The sequence below is a fragment of the Carex rostrata genome, chromosome 12 (assembly GCF_964058835.1).
Source record: "Carex rostrata chromosome 12, lpCarRost1.2, whole genome shotgun sequence".
NCBI classification, from domain to species: Eukaryota; Viridiplantae; Streptophyta; class Magnoliopsida; order Poales; family Cyperaceae; genus Carex; species Carex rostrata.
Window position 1 is genome coordinate 3,294,801 of NC_135929.1, and position 22,412 is coordinate 3,317,212.

The 22,412-nt window shown below is 34.3% G+C and overlaps 5 protein-coding genes across 6 annotated transcripts in view; 1 reads left to right on the top strand and 4 right to left on the bottom strand.

Moving 5' to 3' along the window:
* Positions 1 to 22,412, bottom strand: part of LOC144563684 (calcineurin B-like protein 7) — a 73,884-nt gene that overhangs the window by 42,895 nt on the left and 8,577 nt on the right. The window lies entirely within an intron of this gene.
* On the top strand, positions 464 to 3,412 carry LOC144563677 (SNF2 domain protein). The gene is made up of 5 exons (XM_078313152.1): positions 464 to 1,521; positions 1,616 to 1,668; positions 2,045 to 2,211; positions 2,491 to 2,639; positions 2,722 to 3,412. The coding sequence occupies exons 1-5, from the start codon at positions 687 to 689 to the stop codon at positions 3,147 to 3,149; spliced, it is 1,632 nt and encodes a 543-aa protein (XP_078169278.1). The 5' UTR covers positions 464 to 686; the 3' UTR covers positions 3,150 to 3,412.
* On the bottom strand, positions 3,578 to 5,178 carry LOC144563683 (thiamine phosphate phosphatase-like protein). Its single transcript, XM_078313168.1, has 4 exons — positions 4,969 to 5,178; positions 4,533 to 4,654; positions 4,222 to 4,420; positions 3,578 to 4,127 (listed from the first exon to the last, which is right to left on the bottom strand). The coding sequence occupies exons 1-4, from the start codon at positions 5,101 to 5,103 to the stop codon at positions 3,759 to 3,761; spliced, it is 825 nt and encodes a 274-aa protein (XP_078169294.1). The 5' UTR covers positions 5,104 to 5,178; the 3' UTR covers positions 3,578 to 3,758.
* Positions 10,767 to 11,700, bottom strand: LOC144563662 (chlorophyll a-b binding protein, chloroplastic-like). The gene has a single exon (XM_078313136.1). It carries the CDS (start codon positions 11,595 to 11,597, stop codon positions 10,794 to 10,796), a length of 804 nt encoding a protein of 267 aa, XP_078169262.1. The 5' UTR covers positions 11,598 to 11,700; the 3' UTR covers positions 10,767 to 10,793.
* LOC144563437 (uncharacterized) lies at positions 14,253 to 15,993 on the bottom strand. The gene is made up of 3 exons (XM_078312910.1): positions 15,686 to 15,993; positions 15,137 to 15,352; positions 14,253 to 14,651 (listed from the first exon to the last, which is right to left on the bottom strand). The coding sequence occupies exons 1-3, from the start codon at positions 15,974 to 15,976 to the stop codon at positions 14,526 to 14,528; spliced, it is 633 nt and encodes a 210-aa protein (XP_078169036.1). The 5' UTR covers positions 15,977 to 15,993; the 3' UTR covers positions 14,253 to 14,525.

Below are 22,412 nucleotides of genomic sequence, written 5' to 3' on the forward strand. Positions count from 1 at the left end.
GTCATATTAGCCTAACTCTACTTCAAAAGGCAAAAATAAGTTGGTATGACGGGTATTAACAACTTGAATGAGTACTCGTCCTTTTCTAAGTCAGACTGTTCGATAAAGCGAAGCGGTGTTAATTATTTGGTTATTTTTAATGCAAAATTAAAATATATTTTAGTGGAATTATCGGTTAAAAGGATATTTTTTTATGAATGGAAATCTGGAAAAAGAAAAAAGAAAAGTTGGGTACTGCTCACAGAAAATCTGGAATTATCAGTGCTCTCTGTAGCTCACAGAAATAGTCCTGCTCAGCCTGATTCAAAATAAATAAACACTGAAATTTCATTTTAGCCCACGTGAAAATTCTTTTCTTTACATTTGCATTTGAATTACGGCCCGATAGAGCTTAAATAGGTTAAAAAGGGTAGTACGGCCCAAATAAAGATTATCTAATCAATTACATGTGGTCCCGTTGAACCTAGCCATATAAGTTGACTCAGGAGTCATGACTCGACTCCTGGTTGCTCTCTCACGACTCACGAGTCACTAGACCTAGTAAACGTTGCCAGTTTCGACCAAAACCCTAACCCTAGAAAATTGCCACCCGAATTTCTGGGGTTTTTGCTTCCCTCTAAAATTCTCACTCGTGCTCTTCCCGCTAGATCCTGAATTCGAAAATTCGATCTGTTGCGCTTTCAAAAATGGATTCAGTCCTCGTCGAGTCCTTACCAATGGCGACCTATCCGTTCTCTCTCGGCTCGCACAACCACCCTAACCTCCAATCGATCGTGAACGACTCGATCGATCGATTTCTGATCGAAATCAAGAAGGAATCTCGCGACCTATCGGGGTTTCGATCGATTTTCTCTCGTCTCCTCCAATCAAGCCTTGATCCACCTCTTGAGATAATCTGGCTCTACTCAGCCGTGTGTTTTCACGAATCAATTTCGTACCAAAATGACGTTTTTGAGATTGTAACTGCGATAAAGGATCTGGTGCAGCTGCTGTCAGCTTGTTCAGCCTCATGCAATGGCTTAAAATCCATTGCATTACTCGCACCTGCTGTTTCTGAGCTGTATTACTCCTATCTCAGTTCAAAAAACCTCACTAGCAAAGAAGCTAAGAAGCTCAGAAAAGAGATTGAGTGTGTGATTGAAGTTGTACTTAGCTACATCAGTATCTGTAGTAGTAAGATTTCAAATGGGGGAGATAAAGATGTGTTACTCCCTGGCTTTTCTGACCTTGTTAGGGTTTGGACTGTGAGGCACGATAATGGAAAAGATGCAATTAGTATTTTATTTCCGTTGGTCAGTGCCGAAATCAGAGACGGATTTCACAAAGAAGGATGTCAAATTAGTTATTTGGCTGGTGTGCTTGTGGCTGAAGCGTTCTTACTCAGATTGAGCTTGAAAGTGCAAGGTGGTGTTGGTAGTGGCACTGTCAGTACTACTACTGGTGCAAAATCTGAGTTGCAAATGGATCTCAGGATTTGGGCTGTCAGTTCAATCTCAGTTTTTAAAAATTCGATCTTCTTAGGTATTGTTTCATAAAAATGAAAGTTACATTTTGAGTTTGCATTTGCTTAATTATATTAGCTATTAATTATTTGAGGTGTTTTTTTTTCTGGCAGATGTTTTGTTGAAACTTCTGCTTGAAACTTCATTACCAATGCTTGCTTTCCTTGTAAGTGATTTTTAGCAATTGAAATCCTGTTTAGTGATTTTATGCATTGAAACACTGTATGCAATCTGGTGCCATTGAATTAATTTGTTTACTGTTCAATTATACATTTATAAAAATTGCCAACTACAAGTTGTCTCTTGCCATATACCATTTTGCATGATCATTAACTCAGAAATTGTAAAATCTAGTAATCTCAAGTTGTTTATTTCAATCTAACAATACACAGGTAAAACTATTATTGTGCATTATTTAGTATAAGTGTTTAGCATGTATATGTATAGCATGTTATCATACATTGCTTCATCTTCTGTCAGATTATGCTATCTTGTCTAAGTTAGTGTGCCTTCAGCTAATGTTACTTTAATCTACTAATCAGCACACAGCAGAAGAAAATTTGGTCAGGGAAATACTATCTGATGCCTTGATATTGTCAGACTATTCATTCCTTAATTACGAGATTGTCATGCAACAGTCCGACAATTATCTTATTTCCATTTTCCTGAGAAGATTGATTCTGACTCATGTGGCTATTCTGGCTGCCAGGTGCGTAATTGCATACTCTTGCATTAATATATTGAATAGGAAAATAAATAATTGATGTACCACGATACAATAATAAAGGCAGTTAATTTTTTTTTCTTTCTTCTGGTCTATATTTATTTATGTAATGCATCCAGTATAATTCGTTTTTAATTCTGAATTAGATTTTTTTTTATGTATTATTTGTGGGTGTACAAAAATCTTGATTTGTATTAGGTTTTTGTGCAATTTTTAATTTGTTAATCTTTTTTGTGTTCTGATTTAAATCTATTCATTAAACAGGAATGGAGGTGACCAGTCAAAATCAATCTTATACATAGATGCCTTTTCCAAATCTAGTGTCCCTAATTGCCTGATTAATTGGGTCACCAGGCGGACCCAATTCGGGAAAATTGACAAACCGAATTCTTATACACCTCAATCTCTTCTCAGTAAGAATCTCTACATACCTAATTGCATCATACCTAATTATGATCTATATTTGATTGTTTGTTTATTTCCCAATTCACGCAGAATGGCTAGTAGAACTTGAGGATAAGGGCATTGGACTGTTCAGCGACATCTCCAAATACCAAAACAGAATAGTTTTTGATGATACAAAAGCTGGTTCTCAAAATTTGAATGCCAACTTGTTTTCTAAGCAAACAGATGAAGAGCTATTCTTCTTCGACAAGAATGAGGGCCACACTGATGCGTTGAAGGAGGATCAAGATGATGACATGGACATGATGGATGGTGCTTTCATAGCAGCTGCTCAGACCATGAAGGCTACTACTGCCAATGGAAGTAGAAAGAGGAAAGAATTGGGAGGGGATGATGAGTCGGGCCCACTGTTCAAATCACTCAAGTATAAGATAAACCCTTCAGTAAATGAAGGAGGTAGTAGTGGAAGTGAGGTTGAAAATCCCACATCAGATGATGAAATGGATGATACAGATTGATTGGTTGATGGAGATAAAATACGAGGTTTGAGGGGTTTGTATCTTCTCACAATATGTTTCTGTCAGTGTCTTCCTGAGAACAATCCTTCTTTTTGCCTTTTCTTTAATTTTAGAGTTTTGAGATGTTCTTGTTATACCACTATAGCAGAGGTACTATTGAGGCTTAGTTACGGGACAATATGCTTCTTAGGTGCTTATCCTTTCTGCTTATGTCTCCCTAGTGTATACAATCAAAATGAATGAAAAAAAAAATAGTTTAGTAATGGGTTGTTTTCCTCTTAATCATATTCGTAAGATGCAACTCAAATGGTTGAATTGGTCAAAGAATGTGCTTTACCTGCTCTCCATGAGTTGCATCTCAAATGACGCAGCAGTTGAATTTTGACAAAAATGTGTTGCCAACAGAATGCTAAGAAAGCTTGAACTAATTATTTCACAAACATTGAGCTCTTTGTATTACACATGTATGCGTCGCATGAATTTCATCATATTCATTAGTAAACAACAGTTTCGCACAGCCTTCCAAACCATAATGATAATTGCATACACAGAATGCTTTTATTAGAACTTGTATTTTCCTAAATCATTTTGAATGAGTTATCAGTCACTTCACCGTGGGACCTGAATGGCAACAGAGAACCCTTCCTCAGAAGAAACCGGAAGCGCCTCTAGTTTGCATTCTCCTGACAAACTTTGTGAATTATTATTTGCTTGGTCTCTGCCTGATAGTTTGTTAATCAACTCTGATAATAACCTTTCGATCTCTTTGCCATTGCTCCATCTATGCACCGTGGCTTTGACAAGATCAGTATTGTCAGATATGAGAACAGAGAGAGGGTATTTATCTCTCGGCATCACATAATCTTCTTTGCAAAGCTTTAAAGAGGGGCAGTAATCCCCCTTTCCATCTCCTAGGTATATGATATTCTTCCTCCCTTCAGAATTAACTGATGAAATAATCTTTTCGATGATTTTTCCCTGCATTTTTTCAAAATATATTTTTTACCAAGAATTTTGAAGTATCATATTTAAATATACAACTACTTAATGAAAAAAATAAGTAAATGTGAACCTTGCACATATTTGGAGGGCAAAGTCCACAGCCATGAGGAGCAATGCTATTGTGGAAAGACATGATTCGAAGCTTCCCTTCTTCATCAACAAAGCTTGGATTTGTATATATCTCAGTAAAACATTCAAAAATGCCATGGTGCTTGAGTATGGTCTCGATGAAAAATAGGTTAGCATCACTCACTACCCTCAAATCACACCTTCAATAGAAAGAAATTTTTAAGTGTAAAAAACACAAGTGTATCAGGCACTGGTTAAATTGATTTTTTTTAGTGATTAAGGCTAATATTTGTACTACTAATCAGTAATTACCCAAAGGAGTAAGCTGATTTGATTGCAGAGACAATATATGGATCCAAAAACATTTCCTTCAAAGAATTAGCAATGTCGTCAATCGATTTTCCTTGTAGATGCAATTCTGTCATCATTCGATCCTGTACGAGAAATTAGCGAACCATTCCAGGAATCAATGAAATGATCTAAGTTCTATCGTTGCTTGATTTGATTGCCGAATTTTCTCATTCGTAATATAACAGTAATAATAAACCAAAAAAACAGTACTTTAAATAACCCTTTCTTTTTTAATTATTTGTAGCTATAAAACTCTGTACATTTTTCTTCTTCATTTTTTACCCCATTTTGTTGTTTTGAATTACTAGCAGCTCTGAGTAGTCTATGTTAAAAACATGGTATATTATCCACTATAGATAATTAGAAAAAAAACGAAGGGTGAGAATGAAAATAGAACCATGAGGGAGTTCCAAGGGAGAGAGGGGCGGAGAAGGTCAAAGAGGGAAGAGGCGCCGAGCTTCGTCACCACCCAGTTATCGCTGTCGCTTTCTATCATCGTCCTGTCAAAATCAAATATTACCACCACACCCATTTCTCTTTTTCTTTATTCCTCTCAGGCGAACTCCAAAGAGCGAGAGAGAAACAGAACCCGGTGTGTTTTTTTTGTGGGGGGCGGCGTTGGGGGGTTCTCCGAAATATATAGCACCAAAAGTTAAAGTTGAGGAGCGGTACTCGGACCAAATTCCATCCAATACTCGGTAATAGTCGTCCGATCTACATCAATATTCGGATGCATTTTAATCACACGAATCTCAAAGTTATTTGCGCTATGCGTGATACGAAACGAACGGCTGTGATCTTTCTTCGGACCGCCTTTGATTTCCGGAAAAAGTTTGTTTCTTTTTTTTCTTTTCAAAAAGGAAAAAGTTTAGTCTGTGCGATGTGATCATGTGAAACTTGTGATGCTGCTTATTATACAAAGAGCGTGGCTTTCCGTGCAAACTACAACTTTACAAGCATAGAAATCCAGATCCATTGTTACGAATTACGATATCCTTTGATACAAGTCTTGCTGTCGATTATTATGTGCAATCGAGCTTGATGTCGCTGTTAATTTTTTGGAGGTTCTATTTTCTAGTCCATAATTATCCAAGCCTGGTACGTAAATAACTCTTTCCTTAATCGAGCTAATCAGATTTATAATTAGAGGTGCTATCGGGTCGGGTCGGGTCCGGGTACTATTATATTTGGACCCGGACCCTAAAAGTGTTCGGGTCCAAATTTCGATTCATATACTTATTTGTTTCAAATCGGGTCGGGTCCGGATCCGGATACCTATCTACCCGTAGATATTTCGGGTCCAGTCTTTCGGTTCCGGGTAGATAGATACCCGTAACTTGTTTGTGGATTATCGGGTCCGGTTCGGATACGGGGCGGTTCCGGATCCAGAGCGGGTATAGGTCACAACTCCAAAGTATTCGAGAAATTATTTACATTTAAATATAATTATAATTTCTTAAACATCTCATATAATAAATCATTACAATATAAATTAAAAACTACTGCAAAATAAAAATTATACTATTAATCATGTTTATAAATAATAAAATATATCATGCTACATAGCAAAATAAAAATAATAACTCTAAATTATTAGTTGGTTGTTGGTTGTTTAGAGTACTCATGGTGTAACAAAAAATATTGAATTCAGTTTTTTGTTAATAGCTTTTGAATTCAGGAGGATGGAGGAGATATAATTTTTAGAAAGTAAAATATTAGAGATGGTGATTTCCTTTTTTATAATTAAAAAAAAAAATCTATGAATTGAATGCAATAGAAGAAAAAAGGTATAAAATAAGCTGGTTATGGAAGAATAAATTTGACAATCATGTGTCATGTGTCACATATGTATAATATAGAACAAAAATTAAAGGGCGTATTGAAAGGGCTAGTTAAGGATGTAATTAAAGGGTAGTGTAAAACAGTAGCATAAATTTGGTTAAGTTTTTATCAAATTATAGCTCCGCTGAAATATATTATTTAACACAAAAACTTGATGCAGAGTTATTAATATATATTTTATCGGGTATTTATACGGGTATCGGGTCGGGTCCGGTTATGGGTCGGATAATTAAATGATACCCATATCCTACCCATTACAGTATCGGTTCCGGTTCGGATCCGGGTCGGATATTAAATTATTAATTTTGTACCCATACCCATAATTTAAATCGGTTATATTTTTTAAACCATACCCTATCCAAATTAATCGGATCCGGGTCGGTTCCAGGTCGGATCCGGTTCGGTTCCGGATCGGATCCGGGTAATCGGGTAAAAGTAGCACCTCTATTTATAATTTTAGATCTTTGTAAATTGAACCTCCCATCTGATATCTATCTCGAGCTGTTTTTGGAAGAGTCGGCAATAATTGAAAATTATTAATGATGATAGAAGAGTACAACGTATAAATGTTTTTTTATTAGGATAACAATAAATATCAAACCTTCTAACTTTAAATATTTTAAATATTAAAAACAATTTCTTCGAATGAGTTTTAAATCTCTGATCATCTATTTAGAAAGAGTTATTCTTAGAGACTAAACTACATATAGTCAAGTTTTTAATGAATAAGTTGTTTTTAAATTAGCAAAATAAGTTATATGTAAATCGTAATGTATGTGCGATATTTATAAAGATAATAAATTGAGTAAATTTGCAAGTTTTTTAAATTTAAAAGAGTAAATATGATATTATGAATTTAAGAAAGAAGCTATATATGTAATTTTGAGATTTTTTAAAGGTGGTAACGCTATCCTCTGCGAAGTTTTTTCGTGAGGAGCTTTTAATCTGCTCCGTTCGTTTCGGATTGGACGGACTGGATTAAGGGTTCACCAAATTTTGAATTTTTTAAAATTCAGACAAGATCTAATCTGGTCCGTCCGATTCGAAACGAACGGACCAAAAAACTCCGCAGATGATACTTTCCTATAAAGGGGGAGTCTAAGTGATACGACCTAGGATTGCATTGTGCCTCTAGCTAGGTGATGCAAATCGCCCACAATTAGATCGATAAGCTACAACTAGCATTTTTTTTTGTCTTCTAACTTCTTATTATTTTTAGTCTAAAGTGGAAGTAAAATGAATAAACTGCATATTAGATGGAGGTATTTTCTTTAAGAATTAATTTTATAATTAGCACATTGTTTTCACTTCTTAATTATTCATCTTATTTATACCTTATTTCGATATGTTAAAATTAAAACCTAATTGATAATTATCAATAAATTAATTTATAATTTATTAATTCCAGTTCAGATAAATATCACACTAGTAAACATTTTTATATAAACTATAATATGTACATAATATCATAAAATATAATACAAAAATTATATATTGTTGGTTTCAATATTTAAGAAAAATCTATCATTTACTCATCAGAAAATAGTAAAATACTATAAATATCAACAACATGGCAACAAATTTAACAATAATGCCATGTAATCAATCTCGCTGTCACACAAACATTACATATAGGCTCTGTTCAGCCGCATTACTGTTCCCGTGAACAGTAAAAAGCATTTCAGATAAATATCAATTGAATTTTTTTTTTCCACGTAAACAGTAAAAAACAGTTCAAATTTTTACTTTTTTTATGCTCACACTCATTCCCATCGGCGCGCCGAACAGGGCCATAGTGTCTCGAGCTGAGTTACTGAGTAGCTAACATATAGCCTGGCATGGCATTCATTGGTCATTTAACTTTTTTTTTTAAATTAAGTCTCTTTTTTGCGTCTAAGTTTCAGAAAAATATATTGCTATTTTTCTCCACAAGCAAACAAAAGAAGTTATCTTTCTGTCATATCATCCTTTTCTCCTTTTGAGCTGAACTGAAGGTTTTTTTATCTTTTTGGTTTTGTCACGTAGAGGTTAGGTAATAGACTGATGATAAGTTAGAGTGGTCTGGCAACTCAGGCCACTAAAAATTAATGGTCCCACAATGCCAATCAATCAAGCAAAATAAAAGGCTAATCAAGTTTTAAGTATGATGATAATTATAAAATACATAACGAAAATTCTAGTTTACAATCAGTGGTTTTGTCTTTTTCATGGATGAAAACAAAAATAATCCATCTGTTTTCCAATAATTTAATTTTTTTTTTCAAAAATAAAAAAGTTTGACCATTGAGCATCTTCCTACATCCAAGTTGTGCCAAACAAGCCCAATATGGCGCCATTGCCAGAAATGACCTATATATTTTTGGATTTAAAGAAATTTAATTGTAATATATTTAGGATATTATTGTTGAAAATAAGCTACTTGAGTCGCCGGTTTCGAGAAAGAAAATACGAAGAACATACTGGAATTGATACATTGCTTCAGCACATTGGGTCAATGACGATACTTGATGCAACTGGTGTGTTCTAAATAAATCTGTTGTGAAACCTGTTATTCCGATCCCAACAGTTGATCTTCATTGAGATTCACGCATGAAACAGTTTCTTCGTTGAGATTCGCTCATTAAAAAATTTGAATGGTTGAAATCAGAATAACAGGTTCATGTTATTCCTTTGGAATAACAGCAGATCTATTTCCTGTTGGTGAAAACAATAATATATAATAATAAGACTTCAAATCCATGAAAAAAAAAAGAAATTACGAGTTCAGCCCTGTTGATACTGTTGTTGTTGTTGGTTCTATTACATAATGAGTACCAGAACTAGCATCTTTACTGGTTCTGGTTCCGGTAGATACCAGTGCCAGTAAAAGTTTCTGGTACTAAATTAATGTGTGTTGGCCAAAGTAAGAATGCCATAAGTTGCTCAAACTATCATGTTACCATTCTTTTCAAACTTTTTCTAAATCAGTGGTAGAATTGAATTAAACCTGATATCATTTCAACTAAACCCATTTAACATATTTTCTGGATTGTTGGACCTGCTTAGAAATCAAGGGCAATTTAGTCATTGGTTTTAAACTAATCGGAAAACCTATAATTCTCCAACTTTGCAATGATCAAAAGACGAAAGAATGTCTAGTAAAATCATCTGTACCAACTGCTACAAGTTGATTTTATTTATGACACATACAAAAGTTCCTCTAATACATTCGACTATCATGCATACATCAGGCTTTGCATGCTAAAATTAAATCCAAACATGCCTTAAATTTATCAAACCTGAAATAATAGAAAAAAAAAAAATACAGTCACCACTGGCATCTGCCTGACTGCCTGGTTATTTCGATTGTGAGACAATAAAGAAAATGGTCGAAGAAAACAATGATGAATAAGAGCAGTGCTACAGCGTGTTCAGAGAAGCCATGGAGAATACATATTTAATTTAATTTTCATATGACTTAGTAAGTCAAGTAATTATTGCCCTGTGTATTATGGTTGATATATCTATTAATTTGATTATGTTTGCAATACAGTTTCTTATCATATCTTGTGCAAATTTGGGGTCTACTGTGTACAATGGCATTTTGAGAATTTAATATTTATTTCCAAGCATAATTGGCTTATATAGGATGGTTACTTTCAAGTTCAATATATTATTCTAGTCAGTGTTGCAAAATGCGGTATGCGGAAGGTATGCGGAAGGGCACCGCATACCGCATATACGGTATGCGGCCGCATATGCGGATTTTTATGCGGACTAATATATGCGGATTTTAAAATAAGAATTCATATATAATTTGTATCATTATATGCATAATCTCACAACAAAAATAAAAATACAAACATAAATGTGAAATAGTGAATAGCTGTAGTCAACATATCAGTTATCACAGGCCACAACTCACAAGTCAGTTATCACATAACTCAGTTATCACAGCATAATACATAAATTTCATAGCATACAAACATAATGCGGTTCTATGCGGCCGAATATGCGGAACTGCATATGTTTTTTCCTATGCGGTTTCCAACCACATACGCATATGCGGCCGCATAGAACCGCATTTTGCAACACTGATTCTAGTGCAGTTATCTATACTGTATATATTCCATTTACTCATTTATTTTTGTAATTGAAAATATGAGTTTGTTCCTTTGCTGAGGAAATGTGAACTGAGCACATTGCTTTCTAATTTTTCATTTGTTGTTTTAATGACTTCAAGCAAACATACATCATACCTAAAAGCCATTTACTGTGCCAAATCCAAAACTACATTTCAAACAAGGAACACAAACTCCCAGAGTTGTGAAAACATTTTACAACATGCACCCAATTGGTGCAAAAGGCCTATTTCAAAAGTGCCCCAACAGAAAACCATCCTCAGTTGCCAGGCGCAAAGTTGGTAGCATATGCCCAGGCATTGCTGTTCACCGGATCGGCGATGTGATCAGCCAAGTTCTCTAGTGGGCCCTTGCCAGTCACGATTGCCTGAACGAAGAACCCGAACATTGAAAACATTGCCAACCTGCCATTCTTGATCTCCTTTACCTTCAACTCGGCAAAGGCCTCTGGGTCATCAGCCAATCCCAATGGGTCAAAGCTCCCACCAGGGTACAACGGGTCAACCACCTCTCCCAATGGCCCACCTGCAATCCGGTATCCTTCTACCGCACCCATGAGGATGACCTGGCAGGCCCATATGGCCAGGATGCTTTGTGCATGGACAAGGCTCGGGTTGCCCAAGTAATCTAGCCCACCTTCACTGAAGATCTGGGACCCAGCCTTGAACCACACGGCCTCACCGAATTTTACCCCGTTGCGGGCTAACAGTTCGGGGAAGACACAACCCAATGCACCCAACATGGCCCACCTGCAGTGGATGACTTCCAGTTCCCTGTTCTTGGCGAAGGTCTCGGGGTCCGCTGAGAGGCCGGCAGTGTCCCAGCCATAGTCGCCGGGAAACTCACCTGTGAGGTAGGATGGGGCCTCACCGGAGAATGGTCCCAAGTACTTGACCCGGTCTGTGCCGTACCATGGGCTGCCAGAGGCGGCAGCAGGTTTTGCCTTGCCAACTGTCTTGCGCATAGTCACACGAGCCTCGCCAAGCATCACGCCAGATGAAGCCGGTTTCACGGCCTTGCCGAAAAAGGCCGGGGAGGAGAGTGCCATTGTGGAAGAAGCCATTTAGATGGAATGGTTGTTTAGTTTAGCACTTTAGCACTTGTGCTGAAGCGAATTCAGTGAGATGTTTAGTGATTGGTGGTGGTGATGATGAGATATGGTGCAAAGTGGAGAAGTATAAATAGATTTTGCAGGGAATGGGTAAGGATAGGGGTACTTCATTCTTTACCTCCGCATGGATTTCGGGCATCTTTTAGAGAGTTTTAATTGGTTATATCTGACTGAGTACATTAGCTGGATTTTAGGTGGCCCCACAGAGCGGTGTAACATTTTTCTAATTACAAACTTTGGTATATCTAATAGGATTATAGGAGGACCAATGATGACATGCCGACATGCCATCTGTCCTCTAAACGATGAATTGGATATATATATATGCCTATTTTTTTTTTATATTTGTTATGTACACAAAGTTGGTTCATTGGCACTATTTGAGTTACGAATTTTTGTTCCCACCGTTCGTTGGCTTAACAAAATAGAAAGAAAAGAAGAAAGGATACAACGGAAAATATTATAATTTATATGTTAGATTTTGTTGAGTTTCATTGAATGGATACAAGAAAAGGTTCTAAAAAATATAGAGGTAAATAAGATATTTTAAACTGTTAAAAGAGAAATGAGAAAGTGGTACAGAGTTTGAGGGTATATAAATAAGAAAGTGGTACAGAGTATGTTACAAATATGAAATAAATAGTATGAGCGGGTATAATATCTGCCCCTATCATTTTATTCTTTATTTGATTTGTACAGTTTAGGATACAGCTCATTATCCTTCTTTTCTATTCTCTCTAACGGCTAGTACTCTTGTAAAATATACATGTATATATACTGATTGTAATTACACTGTAAGGGATATAATTCTTTGAATAAAGAGCAATAATGGTAGGTTGACTGGTTGAGGTCAAGAGGACCGGAACAAAATTATACAATATCTCAGTAAAAATTGAGGAAAATCGGAGATAAAAAGAAGAAGTTAACAAGTGTGTCTATGACAGAAAATAGTGGCATCCTGAAACAGTTCTACTACCTCTCCAGCCAATTAAAGATGCCAAACAATTTGCAAACTCATAATTTCAAATCGTCAAATAGAAAAATTCCAAAAATCTTAAAATTAAATTTAAACCGGATATAAGCTGTCAAAGCATATATATTTAATTGAGGAGTGCTTACTATAATTCCGAAAATTTTGTCTACTTCTCGTACGATACAAGATTATTTTTTTCTTTAAATTTCAACTTCATGTATGATTCACTCTTCAAATGAAATCTGCACAATTTTTATCAGATGAGAAAAAACATTATCCCATAATTTAATTAGGAGCATTCCCATAAAAATGAGCTGGTGCATTATATCTAGCAATTTTTTTTTTTTTTTTAGTAAAGGTTGGAGGTCAAGCCACCAAACTATTTAATACCTTTGTTATTATAACAAATGATTTTTCCCATCCGGATTTCGAACTCATGACCTCTCACATAGAGACCATGTGTCTTTGCCACTAGATCAAAGGCTAGTTCTCATATCTAGCAAATTATTAGACACTAGCATTCAAACATCCGATGCCCTTCTTCAGAATTTTATGAAGTAGCTCGCAGCATTTTTGTCAAATTATTGTGTGCAGATTCCTAAGTAATACTCCGTGTGAAAGACATGTTTAAAGTTGGTTCAGATAGTTTCAGATCAAATTGAGAATGCAGGCTCAAACTATGTGCTACGCAATCCATATATCAGACTAGATTGTTTCCACTAATGAAATAGCAGGGTCATGTTACAACCTGTAGTTCACTGGTACAATACCTGACCTGAATGGTACCAAACGGTTGGTATCGGCTGGATAGATCTGATATAGTATTGTGTCTTTGTTAATTACTTTGAAGAAGGGGCATCTGAATCCGACGTTTGAATGCTTGTGTTTAGGAGATGCCCCGAGTTAAATGGGATGATGATCTTGCTTGTCCTATAAAAATTGTTGATATTTCGGTTTAATACATGGTTTATCTTCCTTTTTTTTTGTTTTGCTAAAAAATGACGAATCATATACATTCGAAGAGTGAACTTTGTATGAATTTAAAAAAAAAAAAGAATCATGTGTTAAAACTTAAAATAGCCAATATTTTGTGAGTAATAGTTAGAGTGCATGTATATATGCTTTGAGGGCTTATATATGGTTTAAATTTAGTTCTAGGATTTTAGGAATTAATGTTTTGACGATTTGAACATAAGAGTTTACAAATTGGTTGGAAATATTTAAGTTGGAGAGGTAGTAGAACTGTTTCAGATGTCACAATTTCAAAACATAGACACACTTGTGAACTTATTTTAATTTACCTTCACTTTTCCTCAGTTGCCAGGTACAAAGTTGGTAGCATTTGGCTTATGCTAAACAGCTCTCAATTTTTAGTTTACCCTAAACCCAGAACTAGCAGCTCTCATGTATGACCACTTAGAATGACATATTTAAAAAAGACAGCTCATGACTACGTACCCAAAAGAAATATCAAAACTGTAAATAGTTTAAGGGGATATGCTACATGAAATTAGATGTACACGAATGTCAATCAGTAATGAACACTAGACAAAAGATATATACGTCGAGATATCAGGTTTAGAGCACTGGCAACCAAATCATCTGCCATACGATTCAACCAAATCATTGGAAAGTTAACAGATCAGCGGTCAAGTTAGCGAATATTAGTTGCTGTTAGTTTGGAGTTCCTTCCCGTGAATTATAAAGAAACTGTCAGGAGAACTTCAGCCTTGCTCAACTTAGCTTGGATAAATTAGTATCCTGTCAACTGCAATAACTCAAAAGAAAATGACAGTGCTAACTGCAAATGCAGTAATGAAAATTTATATATTTTTACTGGAGTACCTGAACTTCAGTTATCCCCAAAACACCACTGTTAGTTCTGGGCCCCTTCACATGCAATGCAGTTATGACAAAATTTTGGGCTTGACATGACCTACCACAATCGGTATGTCGTCTTCGTCTCTTTCTCGGTCACCCACTGATTGCCCCAAAAGCTCAAATAGTAGGCCTCCAGCTACTCTTACCAGTACCTTAAAAACAATTTAACATTACCAATGAGCTGGTTTCTACATGCATTTAGTAAAATTTTAAATCAGGCAATGTTACATATGGGACAAACTTTTCAATCAAAAGACTGGCACTTTTTGCGAGAGTAAAAAGTGACTTTTTGCAATAGAGTACCGTCAAAAACGTGCTTTTTCTATTCGCGACGGTACTTTTCGCGAGAAAGCACCGTCACAAATGTGTTTTTTCTCTCACGAAAAGTGTCTACTTTGTTGTTGGGCACAGTATGTTTTAACTTTCTTTGAATCTATTCCCAATTTTCCACAAAAACTGGTTTCTGAATTGTTTGCCAGTGATAACACAAGATTACATGGTGTTTAGGGTTAGGCATTTTTTTATCATTGTATGTCTTGGAACAATGATCCAAATACTCTTGCCCCTGCTAACATGATAATTGTGACTAATACTGTTTATGGGTAGTAGTAAACTACCAGGAATTAGAACAAAGAACCTCATATAAAAAAAGATGCCTCATCTTCTCACTCATAAGCCGGCTTTCATCTCTAAAAGCCATACGTATAGCGGGATGAAGCTGGTGCATATTTCTTAACCAGCTGTCAATAGCTGGGTGTCCAGCTGGAATGTGGCACCGCCATGTGGGGCCCGCAGGTCTTTCAAAGTAAGGTACTGCCACCACATCGGCAACATTCAGGCTATAGCTATCTGTCTAACATAGAATAAGAACTTTCAGGTCATTTAAAAATAATCAACTCTACCAAAATAAATTGAGCAAATTAATAGAAATGTTACAGATGTCAGCAAGGTTCACCGCTTTACACAGAGAAAAGCAAAAGGAAATAAATTTTCAAGTACATTCGTCGTAGACACTGGTCATGCAACACTTTATAATATATATCAAACAAAAAAATCGCTGAAAACAGTTTGGTCGGTTACACTCAAAACCAACGACTCAATCATCTCCGTTATACCCAAAATTAAGAAATGTACAAAAGCCGGTGCGAAAATAAGTATGATCATACAAGACATCAATACAAAGTACCTTGATATGCAGCGAAGTTGGAAGCAATACATACACAGCAGGGTATAAAAGGAGAGAGAGGTGAGAGCGAGGCCAAGCGACTAAATGTTTTGAAGCCCAACGGATGGCAACGCAACAAACGAACCGCCAAGCGGCGCGCGCGGAGGTTCGAGCTGCTGTGTAAGTGTAGGTGTCGTCGGCATGAGGCCGCCACGTGTACGGACGAGTTGGTGTCAGGGCAATGGGCCACGTGGCAAGAGATAAACGGATAATTTCAGCTGCGTGCTGTTTGGTGTCTGTGCAGCGGATCATGTTTTTTTACTGATAATTCCAACGGATAATTTCTGCTCAGGATCTGAAGGTTTTACTGTTTAGAAGGGGTTTATGAAGCCCAATTTTATTTGTGGACCTGGTAGGCCTATGGCACTCTATGGGCCCCCGTCTCGTTATACTGATAAATTGTATTTGGAATATTAGACAGATCAGGACCGTCTGATTTGAATTAAGTGGACAGGATTTAATCTGATAGAAAACTTCTTGCATTGATCAATAATCTCTCTCTCATTTCGTAGGGTAAAAAGTGGGATTCTTCATTGCCCGATTTAGATCTAACAGTCAAGATCTATCTAAGCTTAACAACTTTCAGGTTCCACTTCTATATTATTTTTTCCTATCCAGGGCAGGGACCACCTTTGTTCCCTTGCAACAATCATGCATTAATGAAAAAGGTTTCTCTTCTGTGAAAACAGTAATTTACATCAAACAAAATTGTTTTATATTTGTTATCACTTTCCCTTCTAAACAAAATGAGTCAAAAAGTTTTACTGTGACACTTGACTGGATTAGGCAAAAGGCAGCCATCGGTGAAAAAAGTTTTAACTTAAAAGGCACTCTTATTGATACACTATTTGCTTTTTATCTTTGAAGTTGCTACAGTGTTTTGTTACATTGTCTTGTCATGAGAACTCAAGTGTTATTAATCTCAGTTGCTTGCCTAATTTGGACAGGGAACAAGTTTGGACTCTTTAATCTTGCTGTTGCTTTAACAAATTATTTTTTATTTTATTTTTTTATTGCGGCCAAAGTGTACTTGGTAGTTGGTACTAGTTACCATGAAGAAAAAAAAAGGAAAAGGTGTGCTTGGTACTTGGTGGAAAGGCCTCCGTGGTCCCTTTCAAAAAATTTGATTTAATTATTAATTATGAACTTTTAAGTTTTTACAGTTTTGCTTTCTTACCGCAACTCTTTTACCTAATTTTGTCGTTATTCCAGAATCAGACCGTTTTTTTTTTTTATTACCGTTGATCTAAAAATACACGCGTTAGATCGACAATTGTTGTCATGAAAAAGTAACCACCTAAATGATTTAATTTAAATTTTGAAAAGATAATCGAGTTATGATGGCTTCATATATAATCATCACATCCATCAAAACAGTAAAAGTTAATCACGCTGCTAAAATGTTGCAAATCGCGATGTAATACTGTTTAAAGATTTAATTAAAATTTCTAAAGAAAAGACATATAATAAAATCTTGAAGTGATTTTTATATCTACAAAATATTAATTATAGGCAGTTTATAATGATGTCTTTCTTTCAATCCAAAAGAAGTAAATAAACTTCAGGAAAATCAAAACTATAATACAAAACTATGATATTTATATGAAGAGTGAGGCTATGGTACATATTACGGATCGACCCATACTATAGATCAATATCTCTATTTTTAAAGTTTAAACAGTCAAATTGAACCGTTAAATATGATTTCCATATAAAAATATACTTGTAGACCAAATTATAGATTTTTTTAAGAATTTATGTACTGTTTTTTTAAATAGATAGACAACTACTGCTTTTGGATGGTTTCAAATGAAATGATTTTTCTACCTATCTAAAAAATAGTAAAAAATATAAAAAATATATATAATTGATCTGCAAATACATTTTCACATGAGATTATATTGAGAGATTCGGATCGACAATTTAAACATTAAAAACAGTATGAATTTACAGTGCGGATCAATATTTTACAGCCACTTGAGACGTAATGATGCCTTTACAAAAGCAAACATACTGAGTTTTTGCGGATTAGCATCATAAACAAATTTGTTACAGAAAAGAAGAATTAACAAATGAAAAGGTTGGTGCTGCAAATCCAACTAACGATACCATAATTCTGCTAAATGCCAATTTTAGTCACGATTTTAGCATCATTACCGAGCTCGGATCCTCTGCGTTATCTTGCTGTTTGAGTTTCAATATGAACCGTTCGATCATATGTAACAGTCGGATCATATTCAAACTCATACGTACCTGAGGTGATATTAATTTTTGCCTGACTTACGGTCAGCTGACCACATGTTTTATCTTTTTATTTTTTTTTATTTGAAGAAATTTATGTATACAGCACACCCCTTCAAATTTTTAAAATTATACAATTCTTCGCTCTGTAATTTTATGATCACAAATTTATCTCGTTTTCTATGAAAAAAAAATCATTTTAAATTTATAAAATTCTCATTTTACATTTTATTACAAAATAAAAATACGTAGTTGGTGTAAGAAAAAATATTCAGTTTATAATTGTCCGGTTTCTAAGGACAATTGATTTATTTATCTACTTATGATGCATACACAGTGGCATTTTGACATATACTTGTGTGCGCGTCAAATGTAAGAAAATGAACCATTTGCCTTCACACCTGCCAATTAGAAGACTGGACATTTTACTTACACTATCTGGAATTTTTTTATTTTTTTTATAAAAGATAAAATGACAACTTTATAAATTAAAAATGAGTTTTAATAGAAAACGCAATAAATTGAGTAAATTTGTGAGATTTTTAAATTAAGAAGGGTAAGTATGATATAATGAATTTTAAAGCAAAAAATACTTAATTCTTAGATTTTTTTTTATGAAACACATGAAATCTCTCTTTTTTGAAATAAGAGACATTTTTGCCACCAGCTTTGTTACACCGCCTTTTTTTTTTCTTTTTTTTGTTGTAATGTGTTCGTAGGCTTCATTGAAATAATATAAGAGCTCAGTTTACACATATTCATCTCACATAGTAAAACATTATTTGCACCTGTCCCATTTAACTAACAAAGTGTTTGGTACATCACAATGAATGAGCATATCTCTAGATGCGTAAAATGGCAATAAATTTGAAGTGTTGTTATTATCATTTGAATATTATTCAAATATGAATCTCTAAACCTACGAGTCGCGTAAGTAAAAAAAAAAATATGAATCTCTCTTTATAATAGAAATTTTATCTTGGTCCGGTTAAAATAGAATTCGTATCCTCTCCATTAACTCAAAAGGAGATCTTTTGAGTTAATGAATCTTAACCATTAGATCTATTTTAAAATTCATACAGACTAAATTCGTATTAATATTAAAGGATCTCCTATATCATAGTGGTGGATTGGCTCCGTTTCAAATCATACAGTTATGTTCATTAACTCAAAAGATTCCTTTTTGAGTTAATGCAGAGGATACGCATTCGTTAAAATACACCTAGCAAACACCAAAACAGTGCAGGAATTAAAGAAATGTGTAAATTACACGGAACACCTCGTCTTTTTAACTTAATACAACTCGCGCCGGATCCTCGCTGTAGTCCAACTGTTTAGTTTTCGCACGTGTATTTTTTTAATTATTTTAACAAATTATCTCAATACCCCTTCTTTAAATGCATTTGTAAAATCCCGGATGTTCAAATTTCTCTGATTTTCTTTCAATATCTGTTTAGCATAAAAATGGTAACTCAATCAATTTATTTGTTAGAAAAATTAATGATATAATCTGTAATTCTGTATTAAGTATGCGTATATGAATCCAAATAATGTGATTATTACGTTAAATGCTTACTTAACTGATATTATACGTGTTTACAGAAATAAATTGTTAAAATTGAATTGACAAATTAAATAAATTATACTGATAAACATATTCCGGTCTATGAAAGAAATTTAAGATTTGTCTCTTCCAAGGTTCTAAATAACGCGTTATAGCGGTGCTATAGCGTTTTTAGACGATAAAAACTATGCCGCTATCAGCACAATAGCGCGCTATTTCGCTCTATATGAAAATAGCGTTTTTTTTTTTAACCATTCCGCTATAACGCGATAAACGCTATTTAAACCTTTGATCTCTTCACATGTTTTCGCTTCTCTTCTCTACTTATTTTGCCTCCAAAAGGCTCGTTCAGCATCATAAATTAAGAGGTAGAGCTTAAAATGTTAAAATCTTTCATATTTGACATTACGAAAAATAACGATGTAAGATGAGCGTGAATAAAATGTATGTTTTAAGTTTATTTATTATGGTGTCATGATTCGGAAAAATGCAGTCAACGAAATCTTAAATGAAACACAGTTCTATTGTCTCGATCTGGATAGAAATCCTGATTTTATGAAGTCGGGGGGCCCAGAAGTCAGGATCGGAAAAGTATATATTATATAATGATTATATGAGCCCCAAATTTCGGAATTCGGATCACCTCAACCTCAAGTATCTCAGGTTATAATATTTCTCTGTCTGTATATTGCTACATATCGTTTATGTTAAAAAATCATTGTAGTTCATTTGGTATTTATTTTATAATTCCAATTTTTTTACGATTTTTTTAGATGAGTAAAATCACTGTTTTTGGATGGTTCAAATTTTTTTGAATAAAAGAGTGAGTTTGTATCGATTTAAAAAAATAGTAAAAATTTTCCAAAAAAAATATATATAAATTGGTCTCCAAGACATTTTAATATGGATATTATGTTGGGCAGCTCAGATTAAATGTTTAGACTTTGAAAACATTGTAAGGATGTGACATGTAAGGTACAAATAAAACACGAAAGACGTAACGCATTTGAACTCTACTTTTTTTTACAATTACAAATTACAAATCAAATAAATTGAAGCAACATGTAAATTCAGTTTTCTAGTTGATTTTAGATTCATTTGATTTCGTTTGGTTTATGTTTCTGCAAACTGAAAATTTTCATTTTGTTTTATTCCTGCTTGAATCAAATTTAAATGGTTAAAATAATTAATATTAATTATTATGCATGATTTATTGTAAAGTAAGAGATGTAGTAAAGAACTTACTTCTGACTTAAGCAAAGAGCGGAATATAAAGAACAAAGTTAATTTATGACAGAATAATTTAAACTACTTCTCTAAACAGATTAACTTACTCTCCACTCGTAGAGAACTCAGTGTCATAAATAGTTATTTTTTCAATCATTTTCTCTCCTTATTAATCATGACATAAGTTATACATAAGCCATCAAACAAAAATAACTTAAACCACCTTAACTAAAGTAAAAAAAATTAATCCTTCTATTTTTAAGGAGCAACCAACTATGACTACTAGTCTATTACTCCTAGCATTTTGGATAAAGCAACATCTTGATTGAATGGGTCAATTGAACCAGCAGAAACCCCGAAATTTTTAAATATACCATCATCCCAAAAAAAGATAAACTCAAACACCCCGGTTTTGAAAATTTTCGAATTTTGACATGACTGCATCACCTAGATATGGCCACTTTTCTGCGGGCCGCATCTAGGGGCAGCGGCCCATTTTTTTTTTTTTTTTTGCCTTTTTCTCGTGTGACTTTGAACTGAAAACAGGGTGACCGCTCCCTTGGGATGCGGCCCGAAATAAGGTGGCCGCTCCCTCGGGATGCGGCCGTGTCAAAATTCAAAATTTTTCAAAAAAATAGTGTTTGAATTTATCTTTTTTTGAACCATGGTATATTTAAAAATTTCGGACAGAAACCGAAACAACAAAAATTAATTTTATGCAATTCAGATTTGTAAATCGTAATCTCCCTCCAACGTCAAAAATGCTTAGCTCTAGCAAGGATAGATTTTATATTGGAGGAAACTTTATGCATGTCCCTAAAAAATCTCAAAATTATATTTTCTCCCTCTAAAGTTCATAATATCACATTGACACTTCTTAATTTTAAAAAAATTCTAATTTACAAAATTTACCGACTCTTCTATTAAAGCTAATTTTAAATTTATAAATTTCTCATTTTATTCTTTATAAAATATAAAAAATATATAGTTTGTAAGCAAAATATTTTAGCTTCTGATTTGTTAGTTTTTACAAGTAAATAATTCATTTTTCTACCTTTGACGCACAAACACTGATATTTAGACAAACACTTCTATGTGTGTTGCATGTGAGAAAATGAACAATCCTCACCACCAATCAATTAGAAGACTATTCATTTCTCTCGAAACATTCTACGTATTTTTTTTTTTTTAATAAAAGATTATATAGTACTTTATAAATTTAAAATGAGTTTTAATAGAAAAATAACTAATTGGGTGAGTTGTTATTTTTTTAAACTTAGAACGATAATTATAATTTAGGATAAATTTCGCTGGAGGTTACTAAACTGTCATTTGTCACGAATTGGTCACTCAAGTTTGATTTGTTCATTTATAGTCATTCAACTTTGTCATTTGTCCCAATCAAGTCACTCTATACTTTTTCGTCCAAAATCTTAAAGGAATATTTCAATTTTGTCCAAAATATTAACGAAATATACTCATTCCTCCAAAATACTAAGGGAATAAGCATATTCCGTCCAAAATACTAACATAATGAGCTTATCATGTTAGCATTTTGGACGGAAAAGTATAGAGCGACTTGATTGGGACCAGTGTTGTAAAAAACAGTCTTAGCGACCGTTTAATCGTTAACGGTGGCCAAACTGTTACGAATAT